General features: G+C 41.4%; 1 protein-coding gene across 3 annotated transcripts in view; it reads left to right on the plus strand.

Annotated features, from left to right (window-relative positions):
• The window catches only part of tp63 (tumor protein p63), a 33,654-nt gene extending 11,721 nt beyond the window's left edge, over positions 1-21,933 (plus strand). The window contains exons 1-12 of one of the 3 annotated variants that reach the window (XM_058638057.1): positions 784-958; positions 5,421-5,678; positions 13,118-13,304; positions 13,389-13,504; positions 14,292-14,401; positions 14,494-14,618; positions 14,940-15,022; positions 15,327-15,451; positions 17,741-17,886; positions 18,241-18,388; positions 20,213-20,306; positions 20,405-21,933. In XM_058638057.1, coding sequence (XP_058494040.1) covers positions 917-958; positions 5,421-5,678; positions 13,118-13,304; positions 13,389-13,504; positions 14,292-14,401; positions 14,494-14,618; positions 14,940-15,022; positions 15,327-15,451; positions 17,741-17,886; positions 18,241-18,388; positions 20,213-20,306; positions 20,405-20,701 — 1,731 coding nt within the window. In that variant the 5' untranslated portion in view covers positions 784-916 and the 3' untranslated portion in view covers positions 20,702-21,933. Of the gene's footprint in view, positions 1-783; positions 959-5,420; positions 5,679-13,117; positions 13,305-13,388; positions 13,505-14,291; positions 14,402-14,493; positions 14,631-14,939; positions 15,023-15,326; positions 15,452-17,740; positions 17,887-18,240; positions 18,389-20,212; positions 20,307-20,404 lie in introns of those variants that run through there. The other 2 variants (XM_058638055.1, XM_058638056.1) reach the window with 2 other exon arrangements.
• The last annotated feature ends 386 nt before the right edge of the window (positions 21,934-22,319 follow it).

Below are 22,319 nucleotides of genomic sequence, written 5' to 3' on the forward strand. Positions count from 1 at the left end.
GATCTACATCAGTCATCTCTAATAGATACAAGCAATCTACAGGAGTCACATTGTTTTTTTCTGAAAAGGTGGGCTCTGCATTAAGTTTGCCTACTGGCAGCAGAGGGAAGCCATTCAGATGCTAACTAGCTACTGCAAGTGTAGGTGATATTCTCCCACCAACACTGCACTTCTCACTCTGGGGGTCGACAGTCTCGGGATTTTTACCCCTAACAAGGATCAGCATAACTCAAAATGTTAGAACAGATTAATATAGAAGTTGTGATCTGGAGTTGAGTTGAGTGTATCGACACTGTGAGAAATAGGCAGCCTAACCCTAGGTGCTTGCTCTACTTCTATTATTCTATGATACTGTCATACTTTCTTAATTTTTCTCATAAACAAGCACATATTGATTTGTGCACATTAGAAAAATATCTTGATAACATCTGGATTGATTCAATATATTTTAAATGACATCTTAAAGGTATAAATTATGTTAAAGCAGTGTCATTAAATAATTTTTTTTTTTTCTCATGTACTTTGGATTCTAATATTTTAGTATTTGTAAGGGAAATTTGGGATTAAAAAACCTGCAAATGTCATGGAGATACTAATTATTCGATGTTGCTGAACTGCTGCTAAGTTGATAAAGCAAAGCACCTCTCAGTTATTACCTTAGAGGAGCTCTACAGAGCTTCAAGGGAGTCTTCTTCAGGAGATGGGTGTGGACTCAGGTATTGGACAGGTCGCTCCTTAGACCCCTCCTCTTTCTTCCAGGTATATATGACATTCCCATAGAATCCTATAGAAGCCTCTGCTTGTCCACTTTGCATCTGTAGTCCACATCACTCGCTTTGGGTGAGGAAAAGAGATTTGTGGAATCCTGGAGCCAGTGGAGCAAACAGCAGCAGCTCTGCTCAATCTCAGCGCCAACATGTTGTACCTGGAGACAGGAACCCCGTCGTCCTACAGCGAGGTAAGACCAGCGCACTAGCTGATTGCGAGGGCATCCGCCATCGCTCCCATTCCTTTAGTTGGTTTTTTATTAGAACCCAATGAGCTGACTGACATGTCACAAAGCAGTAGCTGTAGGACTTAAACATTTATGTTGAAATTATCCAACATCTGAGCTTCATGTGTAAATATGTAAACTGACAGAAAAAAGTTCTTGATGGAACTGAACAATTTAGAGTCAAATAAGTAATAGAAAATATAGAGTTTATTGATAAAATGAAAACACAAGTTTTAATCAGATTAAGGGTTATGTAGAAGTTGACACGGAAGGATGGTTTGGCATTGTGTGTGTGTGTGTGTGTGTGTGTGTGTGTGTGTGTGTGTTAGGCCATAGAGCTAGGGAATGTAAACACCTGGAAGATTTTTGAATGTGCCCTTCTTGTAAAATATGTGACTGGACATTGAATTCTTCAATTCACGTTATTTACTTTTTCAATTGTAGTGCGGTTGTTGTTGATCAAATGTTTGGTAGAAAAATCTGATCTTAAAAATTTTATCTTACGGGGAGGATTTGATTTTATGGGGAGATAAACATCTCAACTTCTTTCGTGTAAAAGCTTTGACAAATGCATAGAATGGAAACTTGAATTAAAAAAAAAACATGTACATTTTTAATGATTAAAAAATATTTTTATACTCTGTTGCGCTTACTCGAGTTCACACTGTCGAGAGCAGGATACTCACGGGTTCAGTGGTTTTCATTTTTTATTTGTGAAGCTGACATTTACATGAAATGTTTGTTCTCCTTTTTTACAAACGGAACAAAATAAAATTGCCTATACTAAATGAATTAATTAGGCTTTTAATTTTTTTTTAAAAAAGTTTCAGAAAAAAACGACGTCCCATTCCCATTTTTCACCATGAAAGTGCAAGCATCGTGATTTATGGATCTTTGTTTACAGAGCTCATTGGTAAACACTTTAACTATAACAAAGAATGTTATAAATTGAATTAAATGTGAAAAGCAGAGATATTTTAAGCTCTTTTGAAAAAGTTCCAGAACATTGTATGTACATTTAATGTTACAAGTTTGAGCAGAAAATTTGCCCATTTAATAGATTGTTTGAAGAAGAAAATAACTTTGTTTGTTGGTGAATCAGATCTGCTTGAAAGAATGCTACACTTATGTTGTAAATTGTTATTGTCAGGTCTAATTCTCCTTTTGTCTTCAGTTGTTGTTTTCAGTGACTTGAGCTTTATCTGTTTTCGAACAAATCCTTAACCTAAACCTGACGCCGAACAAGTGAGCGGTGACAGATTCTCAGATTGCAGGTTGCAGATTGCAGGTGTGTCGGGTCACTGTCTTTTAAGTCGTTGAGCAGGGGGTCTTTAAGTGGTGTCCGGCTCAGTCCCCCCAGTGTGTGAGGTATCAGGTTCTCCTCTCCTCCCCATTCCGTCCCCAGTCTCAAGGGAGCCGCTGCAGCCATTAGAATGTGGCGGACCAGGCGCTTCTGTTTAGTCCAGGGTCGTAATTGCTTTAATGGTGTGTTGATGTAGATACAATCACCTTCTCTGCCCACCCCAGCAGGTAAAAGGAGTTGATAGACCCCCACCCAGCCCCACCCCAACCCCCAACCATGGTGAGCCTTTAATGCCTCCCTCCCCTGTGGTCACTCATCACAGTCCTGTGGATGCTCTCATATGCTGTCCCAGGTCACCAGAGAAATAGAGAGGAATGGGAGCTATTTGCCCCTCAGGCCTGGTCTGCTCTGGTTCCTGTCACCTGATGGTTGTTTAGGTTTTATCAGTGCTCTCTGGCCACTACAGCAGTAGCAACTGGACACTGTTGTATTTTCTGCTTAGATATCGATTTTAAAATAGTTTTCTACTGTGAGGCAAAGTCCCATTTTATGCAGCTGATTGGTTTCCATAATGCTCTGAAGGATTATTTGCCTTTTTCACAAAGACACAGGATCTCTGCTGCGTGGCAAACATAATCATAACTGGTCCCACAGGGTTTGACTGAGATGACATACTGTATGCAAATTTGGTTATTGGCATAATGCTGAACAAAGGACACGGAATAAATTAAATGTGTTAGTTTGTCATACCAAATGCCTGCTGTGTTGGCATTACCATTGACTGTTTAAACTACTGCATGTATATTATCTCTAACGTGATCTGGATGACTCAGATACCATCACCCTGTAGGTCTACAGGCTCCTTGTCCTTTACGGATGGTATGCCTACTCCTCGGTTTTCAGATTTTCTTAGACAGAGACTTAAGCTTGAAGGCCTCAAACACACAGCACAGCCTTCAAAAACTTTATTAAAGGCTGCTGACAATGTCAAGGCGGCTGATTTATCACGCCTCTGCTGAAGGCCTTAACACACCGTCAGCTATAAACAGAAGGAATTTTTAAGAGGAGCTAAAGTGGTTATTAAATGGTTTGCTGTATTATAGTGGAATAAGATCTGATTAAAGAAACAGACGAGAAGGCCTTAAACTCCCCATCACCATCACCTTTAAAAGCCTTATATCCGACTTCCACTCAATTAAACATTACATTGTGATTAGTGTCGGTGAGACTTGAACTATCTGGTCAATTATGGCTTTATCCCCCCATTCCTCATCTTTGATCTTTATATTTATTTAGAGGGTGAGACACATTATCCAGGGCTCTGTATTTAATGTGAAGTATTCTGTGTCAGGTATTGAGCTTCATGTCCGTGCTTTTATCTATTTTTGGTCTCAGGCCAGCATCAACCTTTTCTCTAGAATAATTATTTGACATTGATAATTGGTGCCTGTCACATTAACCTTTGCAGCTGCCAGCATCAGCCAGAGAAGGAGGCTGTGTCTTCTCTGAATGGCGCCATAGCTGTAAAGAATCACTCTGGTATCATGAGCACTGCTTACCTATGTACTTGGAAAAAAAATACGGTCTGAACAGGAAATTGTGTCACTGATTTCATTCCCATGCAGTTTCCTTCTTGTTGCTCAAAAAAAAAAATGTGTGTAATTGATAGGTTTCTGTCATTGTCGGTCTCACCAGTTTAGACTATACACATTTTTTCTGGTCTTAGATCAGATGCACTGGGCCCATCTTTAGTCCACTGACTTTAACCCTTTATAATAACACTTGTGTAATTAGCCCATTGTAAGGAAGTGTGTGTTGGGGGAAACCACTCGCCGCCAAAAGTTGGAGGGTTTCCATCTCAGAGGAGTTTTCTTTAGTCTCAGTATGTGTGTGTGTGTGTGTGTGTGTGTGTTCCTTTCACAAAACACTTGTCTCCTAACACCTGCATGCCCAGTGTAATTGTTCTCCAGACAAGCTCTTATAAGCTCTGGTGTCATTGTTTGCAGGGGGTGGGTGGGTGGTGGTGGTGGTGGTGGTGTTTGGGGTTAAGCAGCCTTGCACCTCACACACACACACGCATACAGGGACCCTCATCCCAACAGCTCACTTCCCTCTGGCGCTGTTGCACAAGTATGCTGCGGTTGACTCGAGTGACCTCTCTCAGGTGTGTCTGTCTGATGTTGAGTGTGAATGTGCACATGTGTCGATGTGCATGTAATAAAGTACAACATTGCCTCACAAGTCCCTACCTTGAATAATAGTTATATAGTCTAACTCGTCGGCTTTTTGTTGGTCATCTGGTGCAGCGCTAACACCTGGTGGTGTGGTGGGCGTGAGCCGGGCAGCTGTGGTTAGCCGCGCTTGAAATAAACAAGAGGTCCTGCTGAGATTAATGGCTGTCTAAAGAGCGAGAGCCATAGCACCTCATCCAGGAATGTGCCATTTATAAATGGAACGGAATGGGGTGAATGGCGAGCAGAGCAAGCAGGAAGGGACTGGCTAGAGTCCAGGCCCATTCTCCATCCTGTTTAAAGGCAGATATTTTAATGCCATTCCTCCTGTCTGAATAGTTTCAACTGTGGAGAAGGGGGATCACAAGGCGAGGTGCTACAGTTTTGTTGCAGGACATCAATCAAAAACAAGCAAGGCTTGGCCAGGGATTGAACCATAAATGAATTTGTGTTTCCACCACTAAGACATATCTGAGGTCAGTAATGGAGAATTAGCATGATGTTTGTGGATGGAGGTGGATAATCTGGTGATTAACACCAGAGAAGATGGTTTAGGTTTCTCAGATTTGTCATAATCTTTTTTGTTTTCTTTTATAAAGATGTTCTCAAACTTTTGAGCCTTCATCAGCCAAAATAAAAATGTCTGTGACTATTTCTTCCTTATTCTTTCTGGAACTTTGTTTTTAAGTGATTCACCAAAAACTTGTTTTGATAGACTAAACAATGTTAACACCCAGTAGAGCAAAGTAGTTCACACAGTAAACCTTGTTAATTCTTAAATTACTTGGTTTCACATCATTCCATGTTGTATTTTAAATGTTCATGTTCTGTCTGAAAACCTTGAAAATTCAATGTTTCTTCACTGTCTCCCACCCCTCCATTATGTCTCCAGTCGCAGTATACAAACCTGGGGCTCCTGAACAGCATGGATCAGAACATACAGAACGGAGGCTCAACCTCCACCAGCCCCTACAACAACGACCATGCACAGAACAACGTGACCGCCCCATCACCTTACGCCCAGCCCAGCTCTACCTTCGACGCCCTTTCTCCTTCACCCGCCATCCCATCCAACACAGACTATGCTGGGCCACACACCTTTGATGTGTCCTTCCAGCAGTCGAGTACGGCAAAGTCTGCCACCTGGACGGTAAGACCCTTCCTATACATTCTGCTGAAAGTTGGTGACAATCCTGCTCATGGTCAAAATATCTTTAATTTTTTTTCACAATGGACAAGACTGGAAATATGAGGGGTAGTTGATGTGGCTCTATTCCTTTTTTAACATGTCATACATATATTGGTCAATGTGAACCAAAGCTAAATGTGAAAAAAACTAAATTATGACTATTTAGGCTGGGCAGAAGGGTAAAGGGAGAATAGCACTGGTGCCTCACAGCAAGATAGTTTGGATTTCAAATCCACACATGCAGATGAAGGTTAGGTTAATTGGTCTAAATTTACAGAAAGAGTGAACGTGAGTGTTGGTTGTCTTTTTATGTTGGTTCCTGTGATGGCCCAGTGACCTGCCCCAGGTGCCCAGGTCCAATTGTCCCATTGTCAGCTGGGAATGACTCCAGCTCTCCCCATAGCTCTTAAAGCATTAACAATATAGATTATGGATAGGTGCTTGTAGCCTTCTCAGTTGTGCCAATGTTCTTTCATCTAACTCTAAGTAAAAAAAAGGGCAGATTAGCTAAAAAGAACATCTCTTCCTCACAATGTCTCCCATGATCAGGTAAATTGTCAATCACAATAAAGTGACATTTAAAAGAATGTACTGCTAGTTTACTTAGTCCTTGTGTCTTTAATTGGTGTGATAATACCAAATATTATATATTGACTGAAAAATTCCACTTCTGGATTTTTATGTGCCTCACTTAATAAATATAGAACCACTGAGACATATTAATGTGACATCAGTTATTGCAACACGTCATCACATGCAGTGATTTTTCAGACTAGATGATAAGAAGAGACACTTTACTCATGAACTCCTTATCTGATGATCTGTGCTCCAGGCTCATTTTGGTGCACATCAGACCTGAGTTGCACAACCACATCTGGCAAGCGAAAAAAAATCCCACTTAAGATGTACGGCTTCAAATCATGATTAAAACACACATGTTTCTCTGGGAGGCTCAGACTGTTACACTTCATTTTCTAAGAAAAATAAAAATCTTACGAGAGTGATGTCACATTTAGAGTGGCACAATGAGAGGCGTGTAAGTAAACAAAAGTTGTTTTAAGCTTTTAAATGTTATGGATCAGTGTTTCCCAAACATTACATGGGGACACTTAAAGATGACACGTCATTGTGACATGACAAGAACAAATTTGTGCATAATATAACATTTCTGACTTTGGTAACACCTGTTTTTATTTTAACAGGTAATCTGTTCATTTCAAAGAGAGATAAATGATAAATGAATCACAGCTTGGTTTGCATGCAAAGGGCGGCAACAATTTCATCTAATTCAATTGAGAAAACACAGAAAAAATCTCATGTGACTACCTGTAATCTCTAGCACTGTTATAGATGATTTAAATGGATTTGCAAAACTATTTTTATACATCAGCTCCCATTGACCGAGCACTATGTTGTTACTCCAGTTTAAGCACTATTTGGCTAAAGTTCACTGATGTTTTCTTGATGACAGAGGTAAACAGACTTAACAGTTGGTCCAGGTGTGGTGATGCCCTGTGCAGCCAAACATTAGCATGTGATGCTCCATAAACCTACACAACCAGCTTCTCCTGCTCTGTCATTATGCATAACAGGGCTGACGGACAGCTGTTGCATCAGAGCCCCACTTGCTGGGTTGTTTATGTGTCTAATCTGCACCACTCTGTTCACTCACTCTAACAGACTTACAAGTTTGGTGTGTTTGATGCTCCCTAGCAGATGTAACATTATTTTGTTTTTAATATAATTTCTTAAGTTTTGATAAAACCAGGCTGTTAAAATCGTGTGTGGCATCTTTGGAAATGTCAATGAAATGGACCTGCATTACTTATTTTCAACTTTGGATAAGATGTTTCCAGTGGAAATGGTAATTTAAAAAGTCCTATCATTAGTGTAAGATTGAAAAATATCAGTCCACACCTGCTGTTGAAACTGTTGAAAAACCTGCTGAGCTCAATGCACCAGACTTAAGAGCGTCTTCCAAGTAAACAGGCTGAACTCAGGGAGTGTTGGGCGATCTCACCTTATTCCTCCCTTGAGTGTGGGATTGTGACATTTACCCAATTCCCAGACTGCCTCACTCATCCCTCTCATTTTCACCGTCCAAAAAACAAAAGTGTTTGTCTGATGTGCAACTGTGAGGAGGTAAGGAGTGTGGTTAGTGAGCGGCACGCCCCAAAACCTGAGACACACTGGTTTAGGACACATCCCATGTCATAGACACTTAATGCAACAGACTCTGTGTCCCACAGTCATAACACATGATGTAAGACGGGTTTAATTGTTCTGACTTAGGTGGAAAAGAAGTGAATTTGCAACAACTGATAGAAATTAAGGAACTTTTTGTGTGTTTAACACAAAGTAAGTGGATGGATTGATTTCTTTTATGTGTAGAATTTGGTATTACCTACAGGAAGAAATCATCATCATAATCACTGAGGCCTTTGACAAGATGGAACAAAACAGCTTTAACTCATTTTGATGGGTCACTGACCTGAACTTTTATTCCTGCATTATGTAAGTCTGGTTAGCGGGCCTCAACACTGTGAGAAGCGTGTAACGTAATGACAGGCAGATACTTAAACTGTCAGAATAAGGCCCAGCAAGTTCAAGAGTAATGCTGAACTAATGTCAGTTAAAACGTCTTAAAATTCAGTTTGTTTGTGGCATGTTTGCCACAGTGACAGCCCTTCCAGCAAAGGCTGCACTGCATTGCTTTACATTAATTCATGTAAAGAGTCAAGGCATGATTATGAAATTAACACTGGCTTCTATAATTCCTTTGTTTGGTACTATCTCAGGGTTGTTTTCTCATTTAATTACCAGGTTAAACATCGGTGCATCACCAACCAGTGAGACTTTATATGTCATAAAAATCCCACCACTTAATCCCATTGCAGAGATTTGTCAGAGTTTTGCCTCAACTGTGTTTTGTTTTGCTGATCATTCTCTTTAAAAGAGAGAGTCATTTTCTACAGCAGCTACTCTAAAGATAGTCATTACAGTGTTGGTTCCCTTCTTGAAGGAGGCTCCCTCACATGATCTCAGGAGATCTCTCACAAAGCTCTCATAATCTCAAGCCTGTAGCTCGACTGCTGGACTGACGGACTGATGGCAGAGAGCCACTGAAGATGTCACCAGCACGGCTTTGCTCTGTGCATAGATCTGCTTTTGAAGGCCTGTGGGATCTTCCACAGGACTTAATGGACTGTGTACTGAGCTTTTTGATGACTGTTCTCGTGGAGACACACCTAATCCCTAACCCACACCTTAACCTCTTCCTGTCTGGGATGACTGTGACACACACACACACACACACATACACGCGCGCACACAAAGGTACAACGCGTCAACATTTCCCAGAACAGCTCCTACGGTTTCCTTGTTGGCAGTCTCCATGGTGCTCCCTGCTTTATCATTTTGGTGGACAAAAACATTCAGCTGTGTCATAGGATCACACGAGTTAGAGATGTTTTGCCTTCTTTTCTTCAGCCTTGTACTAAATTAATTGAGTGTTGCAAATGAGGCAGCCATTGTTGGCAATTGTGCAGCAAAAGATTGGTTGTGTGTACAGACTGCCACTGCATATTGTCGTCAAAGGAGAGGAATGTCACGGTTTGGGCTATCAGTGGGGCGCTGTAGAGCTCGGGGATTACAGTAATGGATTGAGGGCCTGTAGATAATACTTGTGTAAATATGGTGTGCCTCTTTCCTGAACCCTATGCTCTTGGAGTGGGCTCTGTCTTTTTGAGAGAGTTAAGCTTGATGGTTGCATCTCACATTGCGCCGGAGGAGGAGGAGGAGGGGGAGGAGGAGGAGGAGAACCCTTGAATGCTCAAAGAGAAGAGTGTTCCAGCGAAAGGCAGCAAGACACAGCTTGCCCCTGGAACATCTGCGGGCCCGTCCCACGCCTCACAAGATGGGGCCGAGACTTGTTTGTGTCAAGAAGCTTGTCATGACTCGCCCATCACAAGGAGACAAGTCCTGTGAGCTTCAGATGGGAAAAGGTGGAAGGGAAATTTTGACAAAGGAAGAGTCAAAAGGTTTTTATGATAAGGGCGACGGGATTTCTCCATAATTGATGTGGAAAAGCCCAATTTTCGTACAGCAACTAGATAATCCAACAGGAATGTTGCTGTCGTCATATACTGTGAATACTAAAAACAAAAAAAAAGACCTTTATTAGTGCAAATTCACACACATCACTGTATTTCCAGATTCAACCCTTTTCATCATATAACTGAATTATGCTTTAATTCCCTAGTAGGATAAAGCCTAGATTTAGTTTTTTCTCTACTTGTTGCTTTTTATTTTCTGTTTCAAATCCAGTGAACTCTGTTGTAGTCAAGTCGAACAGTGGAAAAGACAAGCATTTGATTGGTTTATCCCAAGAGGGACAGATGCATATTTGACACAGGCTACAGAAACGCGATGCTACATGTCAGTGTACAGGTTTGCCTTGGGACAGGTGTCACTGAGATTGAGAGGCAGCAAGGCAACTTTATCATCATTACTTTTATTTGTTTTAAAGTTATCATTGTTTAAAAGTTTTAACTTACAATGTGATTTTCTGCTGAGAAGTCAGTTTTGTTTCTGTTTCAGAGAGAAAAGGAGAAGATAAAAAAAAAAAAACTCCTTTGCATTATCTCTGAATTAAACAGGTTTGGGAGAAGCTCTAGGCATGACATGACATGTCAGGTATGAAGAAGACAAGACCAGAGGCGCCACTCAGTGCTTGTTTAAGGCCTGATGTTTGTCAGGACTTGACTTCTGCATGCGCCCGCAGCGCCTGTCAGGGAGAAAAGAACGCCACAGCTGTGGGCCTGCCTCAACCTGTGCTTCACGGGAAGTGTGTGTTTGTGTGTGTGTGTGTGTGTCTGTGTCTCTGTGTGTGTGTGTGTGTTAGAAAGTAATTGCACACATGCATGTATGAGAATAAATTGTATGTTTTGCGTACTGAGATTTATTACATGAACATGGTGTATTATTTTTTTAATCATGACACCAGTTGAAGAGCTAACATATGTTCATGTGGGCTGTGCAGCAGCAGCAGCAGCAGCAGCAGTAGTAGGCAGCAGGCAGTGTTTGTAAATACAGCCGCAGCCGCTCATTCATTATGTTTTTCTGCCAGACAAACAATGCGTCACGTGTGGCTCCTGCAAACACTCGAAAAAGTTTTCTTTCAAACGATTGTGATTAAGCAGCTCAGCATTGTACACCCTGCGTTCCCCTGGCTGTGTAATTCACATTGTGACCAATGAAAGACTCATAATTACATGTTAACACCTGAACACCGCACCCTGTGTGAGCCACTGAATCCCATCAGTCAACTGGGGCGTCCTCCACCCTCAGTGGTGTTAGCTTTAGCCGCGCTCTGCTTTCAGCAGTCAGCAGCGGCAGCAGCTCCCGCTCTCACTGCTGAGCAAACACAACACCAGCAGCACATAGTTGTGTGCTCAAAGTTTGTAGCTCCAGGGCTGGGATGGTCCTCCAGTGTGTGTGTGTATGTGATTGTGTGTCTTTGTGAGTTTGAGACAGTAGGATATGATCTACACAACTTTGGTTTTCTGCCTCCCAACGTCTCTGATTAGATCTTGGTGTTTTGAGTTGCGCTGTTTTCGCCTTCAGCTACACAAAACCAACAACCTGTAATTATTCAAAAGTCTACGCACTGACCCTTAACACAGCACTCCCTTTCTTTCTCTTTCTCCTTTGCCCCCACTCTTGTCTCTCTTTCTATGCTTGGCTTCTCCACCTCATTTAGCTGATTGACAGAGGCGTACGGGGAGTATCAGGTTAGGAGCGAGGGGACCACAGCAAACATTTATCTTAGTTTTAGCCTGCTTTGACATTTAAGGGAGAATCACCACAGTCATCACTGCCAGTTTTTCATGTTAACTATAGGAAAACTTTAAGTTTGACTTGATATATCACATATTATGTGCATGTGAGACTTATTAATCTGCCTGCATTAGTGGATCCAGTCTATGAACTACATCATTGTGTCGTTTGTGAGGTGGTGGATGTCAGAGAGTGGGATGAGATGGAGCTGCTTTGGGTTTGTCTTGATGAAAGGAAAGGTTTGTGCCTGGGGAGCAGAGCGGAAAATGTCCGTGCCAAGCTTGTGTAATATTTAAAGTCAGCACCGACAGGTACGGGGATGAGCTGCCTTCCTTTTGGAGCCAAAATTAATCGAGGTGGAACATTGTTCTCAAACGCAACCCCGAGCGTTTTTCTTCCTTTTCTTCTTTACAATGTTCACTTTTCTTCACTCAGAAATGAACCTGACAGGGAAAACTACCCCCCCCCCCCCCCCACCCCACCCTCCACCCTCTGTCTTATGCACACAGAGGATTTGAGGCTGTGCATACACAGCAGTGATTTGAATGGTTTGTTTACACAGTTGGGTTATGCCTATTAGTAACAATTCAGTCTTTCTGATGGCTTGCTGGTTATCAAGACTAACTGTACCTGGGATCAAGGCACATCCGTTATTCATGACTCCTGGCTTACATACTGTGTGTTCACCAGTATGTGTGTGTTTTTATTTAGGTGGAAAAAAATATCCTCAAATTCTCATCCATGCAATAGAATTTCAAACAAATTATGTTTTGATATTGTGTGTTAATGCTCCATCACATTGCAGATCTGTTTCACACTGAATTTTGAACTGAACCTTGACATACCTTATGTCATAAATCAATATATGTAAGGAAAGCTGCGCTCCACCTTTGCCCACCAGTCTTTTTTAGAATCAGACCTTATTTATATAGCCCTTTTCATACAAAGTAGTGTTACTCAAAGAGCTTGACAGGATAACAAAACACCCTTTCCCCACCACCATTCATCGCCCATCCCTATGACCGCATAAGTTAAAAAGCATAACAAATGTAGAAGAAGAAACAGAAATGAGGTAGTGAGTAAACGCTGTCATAAATCTCAACAATCAGCGACAAGTCAACACTGCAAGAATAAAAGAGGAGACTAAAAATAATAGATTGAAAAATACAGTAAATAAATGAAGGTAATAAAAAGTGTATACTGACTTTTGAAGTTTGTCTGTGTGTGATGAGCGGCCATCAGATGCTTCAGTGGTACAAAGATGAAAGCCAGGCCCAGTTTAATTGTTGCTGGAGGGGTCCATGTTATGACGCTCCTCGGAAGTCCCACAGGCTCTTACAACCAAAGAGAGTGTGTGTGTGTGTGTGTGTGTGTGTGTGTGTGTTTGTGTGTTTATTTAAGTAGGTCATAATCACAGTCTTGTCTATAACCCCTGTTGCTTCAGGGAAAGCCAGAGGTGCACAGTCCTGGCAGCAGGTGTTACCCAATCAACGACTGCATTTAAACTATGGGCCAAAATAAACATTTTGTTCATTTTTGTCTTTCCCCCTTCTACCTTACAGTACTCGACAGAACTGAAGAAGTTATACTGCCAAATTGCCAAGACGTGTCCAATTCAGATCAAAGTTCTGACCACGCCTCCCCAGGGTGCTGTTGTCAGGGCGATGCCTGTTTATAAGAAAGCAGAACATGTGACCGAAGTGGTGAAACGGTGCCCGAACCACGAGCTCAGCCGCGAGTTCAACGATGGTCAGTTTTTATTATTGTAAAAAAATTTATTCACATTTGTTGTTAGTTGTTGTTTCTAAATTTAAGGACGGATGTTGCTTCCAGGTCAAATCGCTCCTCCCAGCCATCTGATCCGCGTGGAGGGAAACAGCCATGCCCAGTACGTGGAGGACACCATCACTGGAAGACAGAGTGTTTTTGTTCCTTATGAACCTCCACAGGTGAGCTGCCCCGTCATCGACACTTCTTCACCTCAGTCTGACTCTGACAGGCTCTGTGAACACGGCCTCGAATGTCCAACCACTCAGTCCTGACACGCAGCAACTGCTGTCCTCATAACTATGAAAACTATCAGTGTCTTTACGTTGTGCTCAGAAGGAAACAGACCAGTTTTATTTTCCTGCTCGTATTTGTCTCTTCTCTTATTTTAAATAAAGTCTGTAGGTCAGATTACAGTATGAGCACATTAGAAGCAGGGATTCACCAATTTATTGGCTGTACATCAGTATAAACTGATATTCACCTTGTGATTGGCCTATTGGAAAATAAGATGTAATTTGCTTGTATGTATGGTTTATTTTGTCATTATTCAAAACTAGCGTCATAATGGAAAGGACTAAAAGACTTTAAAACAGAATTCTCTGTGTTCCTGGCACAGCAGATCAACAAAAATAAAACAAACAAGCCCATCGTTTCACAATAAGTTCATCAGTTATAAAAAGACATGCTGCATTAGTTGATTATAACACTTTCATAGTTGATATAACAGTGTCACTAGGGTCCCAGATTCAATGACAAGTTTGATTATGGAGCCTAAAATCATAAGTCCTATACTTATTTTAACATATGTAATAAAAGAAAAGATAAATATTTATATATATATATATATATATTATATATGTATATTTCAGCAGTAACGTATAAGAATCTTGGTATAAACACTTTTTTATTTTATTTTTTTATATAAATTCATCACTGTCACTCACCTTCATTACTTCACCTCCACAGGTTGGAACAGAATTCACCACCATTTTGTACAATTTCATGTGCAACTCGAGCTGCGTGGGGGGAATGAACAGACGCCCAATTCTCATCATTGTCACCCTGGAAACCAGAGAGTAAGACACACTGCTGACACACCACCCTCACAATATCACCCTCACCCCCCAGTAGCTGTCAGTCATTCACCCTGTGTTCTGTCTGTTCTCAGTGGTCAGGTATTAGGCCGCCGCTGCTTCGAGGCCAGGATCTGTGCCTGCCCAGGCAGAGACCGCAAGGCGGACGAGGACAGCATCCGCAAGCAGAACGTAACAGACTCTTCAAAGAGCAGTGATGGTACGAAACGCCGTAAGTAGTGCTGGGGCTGGTGACGGGCTGTTGTGCTTTTGGTCTTACCTGACACACTGTCAGTGTCGAGGAGCCCCCGCTGCTGCTGCTGCTGCTGCTGCTGCTGCTGCTACTGCTACTGCTACTGCTGCTGCTACTGCTACTGCTACTGCTGCTGCTGCTGCTACTGCTGCTGTTGCACTCACTAACACTTAGTGTTTAGTGAATGCTGCCAAACTCTTTCCTGCTTGTTTTCCTGCTGTTTTGGCTCAGCCTAACCTTTCAGCACACGGACATTGTACTCACTTGTTTTCTCTCCCCATTTTTCAGCCTTCCGCCAGGTTTCCCACGGCATACAGATGTCCACTATCAAGAAGAGAAGATCCACAGATGAGGAGGTTTTTTGTTTGCCTGTGAGTGTTGTTTTGACATTTTTACCTCCGCCAAGGAGTTTAGGTTTTTGATTAAAGCATCGATTAGAGTCTATGAAGGTTATGGCCCAAAGATGAAATTATTTTTTGGCTTTTTCAATAATTGTTGTAAGATAGGTGAGTTTTAGACATTTCTATAAGTATGTATTTTCACTTCATATGCATTAATATACTTTTATTGGTTTATGTTACTGTATTTACCACTCCTTGGCCGAGGTTTACACACTCAGTGCTTTCTGCATGAGTCCGAGCCGCTGACCAAACATCTTCCTGTTTTTCTTTACAGATCAAAGGCCGTGAAATTTATGAGATTTTGGTAAAAATCAAAGAGTCTCTGGAACTCATGCAGTTTCTTCCACAACACACCATAGAATCATACCGACAGCAGCAGCAGAATCTACTTCAGAAACAGTGAGTACCAGTAAAGATTCTTCTTATCAGTCTCTGGTTCTCAGACTCGCTATGACAAACACAGCTACATTACTTGTAAGGTTCACCACTGAGTTCAAGCGGACTCGCCCTCTGTGCCTTGTCTTGGCTCCTCACTCTCTTATTCTTACTAAATTCCTTGTCTTAGATGAAGTACTTTTCTTTTTGAATGAAGTGCAGCGATTCAAATATCCTTCAATGGCTTTCTCGCTGCTGTGAAAGTGGATTCTACTGAAAATTATATTCTATTTAGTGCTGCCACTGACGCGTCACAGCTATCAAATACAGGCTGGTATTAATCGCCCCTAAAATGGATGTTGTTCAGTGTTTCTTGGCAGCAGGGAGTTTACCTAGAGTTTGCTCAGTGCGAGGAGGTTTGAAGGGTGAGCCTTGCATCAAGCAGAGCAGTTTTTTTTCCTTCTCTTTCTCTCCTTCTTTCTCGTCTCTCATGGGACATGAGCCAAAGCTGATGAATCGTGACAAATGTACCTGGCTATGCTTTGTTAAGGAGAAGCTTCCAAAGATTTGCGGTAACGCCTTTGGGTGATGTGCCAGGTTTGCACAACAGCACCTGACAAAATCCGTGCCTCAGCCTCATCTATTCCGATACACTTCAGCATAATTAAAACTGTCTCCGACACACACATGTTCACACAAACGCACAGTACACACACTTTTCCTTATCCACGCCCATTTCACTATAAGCTAAAACGAGTGTGATTGGTGTAAACGATAGTTTGTGATGATAATTACTGCTTATGTTATACTTTCCCATTAAGAGACTGGCAGACTCTTCACACAAACACTTTGAGAAGTTTTACTAGGGTTTGGTCGTGGCTACTTGTTACTTTAGCAATGGATGCTAAAATATTGGTAGGACATAAAAATAGTGGATAGATGTTTAGATTTGTGAGCATGTTCCCTGTTTTAATTGACTTTAAAAGGTCAGCACAGATCAACATGTTTCTTTCTTCTGTGACTCAAACGTTGTTTCAATGACAGAGTTTGAAATAAAAAGGTTCTGTCAACAGTGAGTGTTTCAGGCCTGTTCTTTCTCTTTGCCGTGCAAATGCTAAATAATCCCAGAGCACATTCCAGTAGTGAAGAGCTGTGATCTGCGTCTGCATAGTGCCATCTACTGGACACTGGTGTCACTGCAGAACACAAGTTGCAGAACCAAATTCCAGCTCACAGTTCATTTTTCAGTCACACTTTTATGAAGCTACTTTTCTCCTCCTCTGAGGTTTTTCACTCCTCCCTCCTTCTCCTCCATCCACAAGCCCTCATTTCTTCTCTCTCTCTCTCTCTTCTTCTCTGGTTCCTCCCCTGCAGTCTGATAAAAACCCGTCTTGGTAGCCACCTCCTGGAGCCTGCAGGAGAGCAGAAGCGGCGCTGCAGCTCCTCCTGAAACTCTGCCCCACATTCCTCCTCCTCCTCCTCCTCCTCCTCCTCCTTCCTGATACATGGACCTCCTCTCTGTGTCTCCTTTTCATCAACTTTGATTTTCTCATCTCCTAACTTTTCTGCCCTTCCTGGGATTCTGCACTGAGGACGTGACACCGAATCTTTCTGTTTCTAAGATCTGTGGCTGCTACTGTTTGATCTCGCTGACTATAGGCGGCGTCAGTGTAGTTATTCTTGTTTATCGTAGCTAAAGACTCTATGGATGTTTTTCTTTCATAATTCATAGATTATCATTTTTGCATGCATTATTTTTGTCCACAAAAATTATATTTTTAAGTTTTGTTTTTTTTACCTGTTTCTGTTTGTGGCCTTTTTTATTCTGGCTGATATTAAACAGGAACCAAAGTTACATGTTAGTTTAAGTATGTTTCTATAAGCTTGTTTCAACTGTACATGTTTTCTTGAGAGCTGGACTCACTCTTGTGGGAGAAGAGATTTTTATTATTGAGAGAACTTTAAGCTAATGCAGGTCATGTTTTATAAAACCACTGCAGGACAGTAATTCAATGCATTTGAACAGAAAGCGCAGGTGTTTACTTTTTATGTACAGAGTACATTTCGTCATGTGACTCTGACCATTCTGTTTGACACAGAATATTTTTGTGGCTGTTGCAAAATATAATAAATTTCTCTTTCTTGCTTGAACTCTCCTTTTCTGTCTCTGCTCAGTTACTCTCCACTCCACCTGGAACTGCTATTTAGTGATTTTCTTTCTATATTATAAGAACTACAGTCAGTCACTGTTGTTTCCATTTAATCCAGGACAGCGGTAGTTAACAGCCTGTAACCTCCTCTCTCTTGCCCCAGGAACTCAATGCAGTCTCAGCCTTCCTACGGCTCCAGTTCCCCCACTCATGGAAAAGTCAACAAGCTGCCCTCCGTCAGTCAGCTCATCAACCCCCAGCAGCGTAACACACTCACCCCGTCCAGTATGTCTGGAGGCCTGACTGACAGTAAGTGTGGTCCTTTGTTTCTCTTCCTGTTTATCTCAGGGTTTACACCGCCTCGAACCCTGCAGTCCCTCCTGGGCTTATTGTACATATATATGTATAGGGACAGCTTGTCCAGGCAGGCAGACAGAGACCTGAATTTACCCCACCCTTCCAGACACACATACACTCGCACACACACACACACACACACAACCGCACCAGAGAGTTTCCCCCCTCAAAAAGAATGTGAGACGATGCATTAACTGTCTCGTCGACGGTATAAATGTCGATGTGTTTCAGTCGATGCGCAATAATAATCTACAAACCCCAGATCGGTAAACACAAAGCTCACAGCAGCTCCTTTTGTCTCTGCAGTGTCTACCATGATGGGCACTCCCGTCCACATGAACGCTGACATGAGTTCACTGAGCCCCACACATGCACTGCAGCAACAGCTTCCCTTGGTGCCTTCCTCCCACTGTACCCCCCCTCCTCCATACCCCATGGACAGCAGCATCTCCAGGTACCTCATCAAACCACAGTGGAAAACAAAAACATGGAACGCTTTTGTTTGTTTTGAAAATCGACAGATTTAAAGTGATAGTTCAGGGGTGGTTTTTTTAATAAATATATATATATATATATATATATATACATATATACATATATATATAAGTGTGGTTTTACACATCTTCAACAGCGACTTTGCCGTGATTTCCGTGGAGACACTCACTCTCGATGAAAACATGGCTGCCAGCAGGAACAAAACAAGACTAACACATTTTAGCCAATTAACAAATAAACTCACCTGTGAACCATACATTCACTCTCTTGCACCAAAGTCCACATAGAAAATCAGCGATTTTACATCACAGCACAAAGGAGTCGTCAATCCACTGCTGCCGCCATCAGTAACTTCTAATGTGTTATTCTGTGACTTCAGTGTTCATGAGGTAATCGTTTAGATTGACCTCAGTGACACAAACTGACCACACGAGGCAGCAGTAGACCAGCAGCTCCTGTGTCTCCACGAGCTTAAAACACTGATTTTCTCTATGGACTTTGGTGTGGGAGAGTGAGCAGTTTATAAACATCTGTTTCCAGACATAATGTTATGATACTATTATACTAGACTTAAGGAGGTGTAGATTTTATTATGTGAGCCATTAAGATAAGTGGTCAAAATCTATTGTTTTCCTTTTGTCCCTGCTGGCAGCCGTGTTTTCTTCACACAACCACACTTGAAAAACCTGAACTATCATTTAAATTGAGTTTGTTTTCATTTAATAATGGCATTTTTCCTGACAGCGATGTTGTCGCCAGTCACCGTCCTTCAACCCTTCAAACAAATGTAACCAGTTAGCTCCTGTTAGCTTGAGGTAAAACACCAAAGTTAATTTGAGTCAACCAACCAGAGGCTGCTGCTGCTGATGCTAATAAAACAAACAGATCAACAAAACCTTCGTGTTATTTAGCCTAACGAGGCACATTCCACCTGACCCGATGTCTATGACTTCAGGTTGGTTGGTTGCTGGTTGGGCTTTGGTTGCTGCAGCCAAATTATGTTAATAAAATGGATAAAATTAAAAAGTATCATCTGGGGGAAAAAAAATGCCATTATGAAATAAAACAAAAGGAAAATGTTGAAATAGGTTTTTATGATCTAATAAAAACAAAGAGCATGTGATACAATGTTGGCTTTCTTTTATTCTCAATTTATATTACATTACATTTATTAAAAGTCCAGTGTGTAATAATTAGATGACCGGCCCCTCACTTTACCACACATGTCAGGGAACTACGGTGGCCTTCACATACCAGAAAGGATGTAAACACACTTTCACATCACACACTCTGCCATTTCCTCCCTCTTCTTCGCTGGTTCATGCATCAACAGTTAACAGCATTTTAACCTCCTCCAATGTCGTCTCAGCTTTTCATCATTTGTGGAATAAACTCTGGCTTCAAAACCTGAAACGCTCAACGGCTCGGGCTTCTGTAGAAACATGTCAGCCTCTGTAAAAGCACATAATAAAAGTCTTATTCTAAGGCTATTCAAAGTGATTATACACTTCCTCATGTGAAGTGTATATATATATATATATATATATATATATATATATGGTGATAATGTTACACACTGGACCTTTAAGTGTTGATTGTTTTCAAAGTATTTTGAGGTCAATAAAATATTATAAAATAATAACAAAGGCTCTGTATATTACAGTTATAATTCGAGAGTTTTGTCTGAACATTTGGACAAATGTGTGAGCACGTGTTATAACGTAAGTACAGTTTAAAGAACGTGGACACACGTGTGATGGTTGCTCTTCTGTTCCTCCCGCAGCTTCCTTATACGGCTGGGCTGCGCAGGCTGCTTGGACTACTTCACAGCACAGGGCCTAACCAACATCTACCAGATTGAGAACTATAACATGGAGGTGAGCCCTTGCCTATCCAACACCAGTCAATTGATGGGTTAGAGAGAAGAGTGGCTCCTCCTGCGAATACTAACGCTCCCCTGTGTAATGACCATTAGGACTTGTCCAGGCTGAAGATCCCCGCTGAGTTCCAGCACATCATCTGGAAGGGCATCATGGAGCATCGTCAGGTCATGGATTTTTCCCCACCTCCCCACATAGTGCGCACCACCAGCGGGGCCTCCACTGTCAGCGTGGGCTCCTCCGAGGCCCGCGGCGAGCGCGTCATTGACGCTGTCCGCTTCACCCTGCGCCAGACCATCTCCTTCCCGCCGCGCGACGAGTGGTCTGACTTTTCCTTCGACCTGGATTCTCGCCGCAACAAACAGCAGCGCATCAAGGAGGAGGGGGAGTGAGACGACCTCGCCGCTTGCCCTTTTTTCTCCCCCCCCCCCCTCATTTCATACCCTGCTCTTGGAACATTTCATTTGAAAACCCCTGGTGTATTAGTGCAAATAAACTGCTGAGAACAAAAAAAAACAAAAAAAAAAAAAACATATTCACATAGAGATGCACTTATTTTCATTGTTGTTGTTGTGGTTCTCATTATCGCAGAAATGAACGGTGTCGAGCAAAAGGTGCATTTTATTATGTTCGAATTTCTTGAGAGCACTTAAGAAATGCGGAGGATTTCAAAGTTTTGTTCCGTTTTCATGATTCATTCCCATGTTAACAAAACTCGCATTAAAGGGCTTGTTAGGGCTTATTATATGTCTGCTATGGGCCATAGCAAAAGTGTATTTTAGTTTGTAATACTTATGCGTTGTACATGTTTAGTCAAAGTACACTGGTTTTCATCTGTGGCAGAAGTCAACACTGATTGTATACATTTCAAAACATTTTCTGTCAGAAGTATTATGTCAGGGGCAATTTGTTTTCTGCTGTAGCTTCTATATTTGTATTTTTTTTTTTTTTTGCTTTTATACATCTGTTGTGAGACCAATGCATCACTTTGTTGTGTCTGGTTGTGAAGTATGTGTGTTTAAATGACAGATGGTCGTTCATTAAATGTAGCCATATATAGGCCTAATGCTCTTGACCCAGTGTTTTACAGTACGATGATACAATGACTGATGTTTCCTTTGTTCTTGTTTCAACTTCCGTGCAAACGTGGTTGTGATTTGAGGAGCAGACTTCTCTGCTCTTGCAGTGGATAGTATTTTATTTTTTTTATTTTTTATTTTTTTTTGAGTCATGTTTTGGTAAAGGTTTATTTCATTTTCTAACTGGCCAAAACCTGATAAAAATGTAAATTTGTATAGTTCTTTTATGAAAGTCTCCCTAAAGAAAAGACATGATTTTCATCATGGAACAAAGCATGTGCCGATGTGAATATTACCTGGTTTCTTTACCAGCGACAACAATGTGTTCATTCAGAGTTTAACTTCATACAGTATGTACTGTGAGTATTTTGCATTTGCCGGCAGCCCATTTTCAACATTGTTTAAGTAGTCTGCATTGGTTCCAAAGCAGAGACCATTACATTTTCATATTTTTGTACAATGTATTGTAAATATGTTGCAATATATCAAGGGTATTTTGATATAAATCTAAAATAAATATCCAAACTTGCTGTATTGCATGTGAACGCTTCTTTGTGTCGCGTTTATTGTGAGTGTGTTTTCTATGAAATAATGACAAACACTGAAACTTGTGCACACATCGCTGACACTGTGACACGAACATCTGTGTTTTAGGCAACAATTCTAAAATGAAGCTCTTTACATTCACATTAAACTCAAATTAGAGCAATCAATACATCTGCCAAAATCACAATGCAGAGGGAAATATAAGTTTAAATCAGCTTTATTGTGCACATACAGGGGATGTGTGTATGTCTTTCCATTAAAAAAAACAAAAAACAAGCAAGTTTCACAGGTGTAGTGACTGAAGCGTTAAATAATTATGTCTGGAGTGTACGTAGCAGCTTATATACTGTTCTATACAAGGTAGAAAAGTGTTCACCCGTATATG

Source organism: Solea solea, chromosome 9, assembly GCF_958295425.1.
Source record: "Solea solea chromosome 9, fSolSol10.1, whole genome shotgun sequence".
NCBI classification, from domain to species: Eukaryota; Metazoa; Chordata; class Actinopteri; order Pleuronectiformes; family Soleidae; genus Solea; species Solea solea.